Raw genomic sequence first — 6,000 nt, 5'->3', positions numbered from 1 at the left:
TTTATTCCTGTGTTTAGCACTTTACTATGAGTAACCCCAGTGGCATGGTCATACTCCAGTGTACCGATGGTTTTAAAGGGACAGTATCACTGAGCAGAGGGAACTCTGATATCTGCAGAACTCACACACAGATTTTGGGGTGAACGTTCCCCTTTAATATGCATCTGTGCTACTTGCCATATTTCTGGTTGTGTTTTCTCTATTTGGAGCATTTTTTTCCTAAGTGCTGTACATGTGTTGTAAATACAATGCACCGTTTCCGAGTCAGAGTTTCTCAGTAACCTCTTGGACCAAACTTGTTTAATTTGGTGGGTAACACTACACCACCTCATTTTCCAATTCAGTTGTATTATGTTGAGTGTGTGTGTGAATGGGCTGTTCAGAGTAGAGGCTCTACTGTGGGAGAAGAAGGCACCCTGATTTTAATGCATGTCCGGTTCAAACACAACACACACACAGAGCAGATACACGCCAGAGAAAACTTCATTGTGTTTTAGTGGATTCTTACATAACACAAACATGAACAACAAAATGTAAGCGTGGGAGATTATTGCTATACAGAGTATAGTTAAATGCACTTAACTGCACTGATGTTTTAAAATTCAAAAGAGGTTCAAACACAGACTGTTTGAAACATACAGTATATACACACACACAAAAATCCAAATATATAAACAGATCGGTTTTCATCAACCTCAAATGTCAAAGCCGGGGCTACAGGCTGGAACTCTTGAAAAATAAAAGTTCCTCCTCATCAAAGAAATGCAGCAGGATTACCTTCATTACAGAGACCTTATCTGCAGTTCTGAAAAGTCATGCATATGTAAGACGTTTTTACTATAGAGTACATTTTCAGCATTTTAAATCTTAAACAAAAAATGTATGAATTAGACCATATCAATAAAAAAAAAAGGCAATTGGCCAAATATTGGTATTTTAAGAGCGCTGGAAAGTTAAATTGCATCTCAGTCACAGAGGCCCTCCAAATTTAAAAAAGAAAATCAACCACTGAGACAAAAAAAAAAAAGAAAGAAAGAAAGAAACACTAAAACCAGCAACCTCTGAGGGATGTACTTCACTAAAAAGACAGTGTAAACACCTTCTCTGGTCAGTTTTTAGAAGACACTTGTAAATTATAACTAAAGGTCTATTTATAATAATACTTAATTTAGTGCTTTATAGCTTACTTCAGAGGCCATCAATAAAGAAGAACTTTTGGACTGCCAGGTTGTGAAACAGTTCTTTGGCCGGTGTTTATCCTCCAGCTATGATTCTTTGTTTTGTTCAGGGGGCTTCCTGTGAGGGTCTATTTAACCTCTGACCTTCTGGGAAAGATCTACAGAGCATCTGGTCCACCATCCATTTTTAACAACCTTTCAACCCAAAAGTTGTTTGTGAATGGTTTATCATGAATTATTGTGTTTACAGAAGGAAACAAGGAATTAAAAAAAAGAAAAAACTGTATGATGGAAATTTGCTCCCACTTCATACGGCTGTTTTACAAAAGGAAGGGAACTTTAGCTCTGCTGGCTAGCCACTCTTTGTTGGCCATCTTTCTGCCGGTAGTGGAAGAGGCTGGTCGTGTCGAGCTCACCTGCATAGCGAATAGCCTCTGCGAACAACTTTACCACCTAAAACACAGGAAAAAAACAATAAGCTGAAGCCAAGTGACAGACGCAGTACATGAATATTAGTTGAGCACATCACCACTTTTCAGGAGTCACTAGTAACATGGCGTTTACTGACCTGGTAATTGGTGATGAGGGGAACACCGTGGTCGACAGCCATTCTGCGGATGCTGAAGTTGTCCTTCAGGTGGCGAGTGTTGTTATTGGGCAAGTTGACCACCAGGTCAATATGACCCTCGCTGATCAGTCTATAACAACAGAGAAAACATAATCAAAGCAATAAATCTAAATTATTTTAAGTGCCCTATGCAATATAATGCAGTTGAATTAAACTCCTTCCTGTAATTGGATAGAGTTGTTTCTACTTTTATATATTATATATGATATTAGTTACCTCCACTTTTGTGTATGCATTTGTGCCAGCTGGACAAGGACTTTTTTGGCATCAGGCGTCATTTGTGTTTGTGAACTCATGTGGGCCATGTTTGTGCGATTCTGCAGGTTTTAGCCGCTTTAATTTGGTTCGACAGCCAATACATTTATGTCTCCAATGGCTCTTACTGATCCCCTCTATGAAATTGTCAACAACAACAATTAGTCAACATTAGGGCTCTGCTGCAACTTTGTTTATCAGCCTCTGTAATCACGTGCCAAATAAAGCTGAGTGGAGTTGTGCAGGTTGCACACACAACTGCCATTAAAAATATGTGAAGAAAATGAGAAAAATTCAAAGTTTATTTTCTCATTAAGTTTCCTTGCTTGTAAGATTTTTTTCTTGTAAGAAAAAGTTGAAAAAATAATTTAAACACCTTGCAAAAAGGACTAGAAACCTATTACCCATTATTTTAGCAGTGTTTGAATTAATTTTGTTTACCCCCTCTCTCTCACACACAGTCTCTCTCTCAAACACACACACACACACACACACACACACACAGAGTAAAGCCCTGACTTGTGTATTACTGTTTTCATCTGAAGGCCTTTGACAGACAGCCTCGAATTAGGCCTGAATTCTAATACAAAATATGGAGGACAGACAACATTGACAACAAAGGTCATGTTCTGTTCTATAAAGAATTGGCCTCTATGCCACCTCGCACAGCTGATGCCAGCTAACCTTGTGTGTGTGTGTGTGTGTGTGTGTGTCTGTGTGTGTGTGTGTGTGTTATTCTGGTCTAGGCCTATTAAATTCTTTTTACATCCTCCTCTTCACCAGCTCATTTCCAAACATATGGTCCAGATGGCTTCATTGTAGCATGATCATGACTTGTTTGTGGAATCATTACCTCAAAATTGCAGTCACACTCAGCCTGCTACAATTATTCTATGTTGCTGGAACGTTTGAAGAAGGTTGTACATTTGACAACTGAAAGTGAATGGTGTAAAACTTATGTTTCATTTCAGCAATAACTGGAAGAAATGCAGTCAGCTTCACTTCAAGTGCATTGGCAGTTAAAGGTATTTTTTTTGAATGTTAAAAATATATCTGTTTTATTTTTCCTTTATTTTTGGACCAGGCCAAATGAAAACCACGATCCTTCAGCTGCTTTTTTGATTTCCCCAAACTTAACTTGGCATTGCTCTGACGTAAGACTTTCCTCATCCTCCCTATTTGAGCCCTATTTCTGGCTAATGCAATGACTCTGGACTTCTAAGTCTGCTACATATTCTTTGATCTTGTCAGCATATTACAGAGATAATGAAGGGGCTATGCCCTTAGATCTTAAGGCAGTATCTGATTAGATATTAGATTAGATATCCCAATTTTGAATCTAATGAATCACAATTTATGTATAAGTTAAGCCTTGCCTGAGGAAACTATAAGCAAGTCTCAGAGCTTTGTCTCAGAATTCCACTTTAGCTGGCTTTGTTTTTATGTTTGTGAACGTGTCAAAAGAATTAAAACATCATCGTAGTGTTCAGAGTGAATGGATGATTTCCCAACCTCTTAATACTGGGCAAACTGGTGTCTCCTCCCTTCTCAGAAGGCCAGGCAACTGGAGTGGCAGGCACATCATTGGCACACAGCCAGGCAGAGGTGGCTTCAGTGGCATAGAGCTAGAAGACAGAGATAAACAATGTTGGGGTGCGTCTTATTTAATGAGGGTACAAGCATGAGAACCAGGAACCTGCGTTAAGAGTCATAGAGGAAAATATCTGAATTTCAATGAGGAGTCTGGTCTGTAGCGTTTGAAACATACAGTCTTTCAATCCTCACCTTGAATCCCTCCTCTTTCAGCTGGTGGGCTGTAGCCAGGAAATTGGGTCGGAACGAATGCTGGGATGATGGGAGGACGGAAACAAAATGCAGCATTATAAATACAGAGAAAAGACAACTTTTGTACAGGTCATCTTTGAAAGTTTACTTTAAATCTCCCCTTTTCAAATCAGTAGTCATGCTGTGCAATGATGGTGCCTTTAGCATGATGGTAATTAAGACTAAAGATGTCTAACTGTTTTACGTGTGTTAGGTGTTGGGTAACTTTCAAGAAAGTGCTGCACCTGCAACGCTAAAGCAACTGACTAACAATGTAAACTAATCCCTGGTTTATGTTAATTTGCTCCCAGACTGGATTACTCAAAGCACTAAATCAGAAACGACTCTTAAACAGACAACAGGCACGTAATGTTTGAGGAAGGGTTGCTCTTAATTTGACCTTACTATCCTGTGTATGGTGCAGCTCACAGGAACGAGTGCTGAAACAGTGGCTCCAGGAAATACTTAGACCCCTTCACCTTTTGCTGTATTATAGTTGTTTTCTGTTGTGAAATGTGATGGCACTGTGGAGTAAAAGATGGACTGCAGTACACATATCGAGTGAATCTTACCAATAGGTTTCCAAAGAGTGGAGTGCTATGGAGCAGTTTTTTTTTACCGTGGAGTGTTGGAGTTCTCTGACAGTTCGTGTGTTCGGTGTGACAACAAACAGTGACTGCATGTTACAGCTCAAGCTGAATAATTTTCGAGCTTAGCAGGAACTCCAGTTGTACTTTTATGTTTTCCTTTACTCAAAGTCCTCTCCTTCCTGCTCATTCATTGAAGCTCAGGTAGAAGTCTCAATGTCACTAAGGTAAAAAAAAAAAAGAGGAAGAAGAAAGATGCGTTCTTGGCTAGATACCTCTAGCTGTCTTGTGTAGATCCACGATGTTCACATCCCCCTGCGTCTCTCTATTGACTGAATGCATTCATGACTCTAAATACTGCTTTATCACTTCATGTATCATACAGCTGAATGGCAAATGCTGCTGTTCAGCTGTATTTCAAAAGTCTGGCTTTGGTGCCAACTGTGGTTTTTGGAGAACGTTGGTCAAATCAAGTTTGTGCATTTCTCATTCATTTAAAGGTTGCCATTGTTATGTCGGTGTATTTCATTCTTCAGTTAGTTCTGTGTTGGTGATAGATGTGCCAGTCTACGGTCAGTCTGTTGACAACACTGATGTTGACAAAGAAAACTGAGGCATATTCTGTAGTGGCGCGGCATGCCTACCCACTGCAACTAGATGCCGAGTTGTTTAAGTTTTGATACATGTTGCAGCCCACCAGTGTGTTTTGGGCATGAGGAGAAATAAATAAGGAATCTTCCACAGTCATTGTTTGGTTTTCCAACGCTGTGCATCAAACTGTGAACCCTATATTGTGCCAAGCTGTGAGGCGACTGTATTGTTCAACTCTAGTCGTGGGCTCGTGAGAGTAAAATGTCTCAGATCTGAAATTAACAGTTCCATGTCATGTTGGATATGCCTCTACTAGCTTTGCACCAATTTTTTTTTTCTCCAATTTTGCCTTGCTTAACTAAAGGCTACTTCAGACCAAAGATTTGTGACGAGACAGGAAAAAACGTGCAACTGCCAGTCTGCAGCATTCTGAAAACTTGCCAGTTTACACTAGTGAGACTAGACGACAGTGTTTTTTTTGTTTTTTTCTTGGTCGATGGATAGAATTTGTAGCGTCTTAAATGTGTGTGTAGGGAATGTGTGGTTGATCAAGCCAAAGAAAGCAGGCTTTTATTTGGCCACCCAAGGTCTTTGGAGATTGGGCCTGAAGCCGCTTCAGCATTACAGTGCTGTGTGTAAGGGTTGTGTTCGTTCCACTTTTCAAATTAGTTTCATTATCTATGATTTCAATTTATTTTCAGTTTTCCTTTTTTTGTGTGTGTACTGACGATTATTTTTAAAGATTATTCGGACATTTTGTGGCTTTATTATCACGTCAACAGAAGAAATATGACCAAAAAAACCAAGTACAAGTGGGTCTCCAACTGGGGTCCGCAGTTGAGGACTTACTACAGTAATACAAGAACCCCCCTTGTTGTTTGTGACAGCATATGTATTTATGTTAAAAGTATTGTATTCACCCTGTATCTGTCAATCT

General features: G+C 39.5%; 1 protein-coding gene across 1 annotated transcript in view; it reads right to left on the bottom strand.

The window, feature by feature from the left end:
* Positions 1-1,416: 1,416 nt before the first annotated feature.
* The window catches only part of cps1 (carbamoyl-phosphate synthase 1, mitochondrial), a 46,086-nt gene continuing 41,502 nt past the window's right edge, over positions 1,417-6,000 (bottom strand). Inside the window, exons 35-38 of the mRNA XM_076746937.1 lie at positions 3,847-3,906; positions 3,574-3,686; positions 1,747-1,876; positions 1,417-1,631 (exon numbers count right to left, since the gene is read on the bottom strand). Of these exons, the coding sequence (XP_076603052.1) occupies positions 1,518-1,631; positions 1,747-1,876; positions 3,574-3,686; positions 3,847-3,906 (417 nt within the window). The 3' untranslated portion in view covers positions 1,417-1,517. The remainder of the gene's footprint in view (positions 1,632-1,746; positions 1,877-3,573; positions 3,687-3,846; positions 3,907-6,000) is intronic.

Source organism: Chaetodon auriga, chromosome 13, assembly GCF_051107435.1.
Source record: "Chaetodon auriga isolate fChaAug3 chromosome 13, fChaAug3.hap1, whole genome shotgun sequence".
NCBI classification, from domain to species: Eukaryota; Metazoa; Chordata; class Actinopteri; order Chaetodontiformes; family Chaetodontidae; genus Chaetodon; species Chaetodon auriga.
The sequence above is the reverse complement of the archived record's forward strand: the minus strand, read 5'-3'. Positions and strand labels throughout refer to the sequence as shown.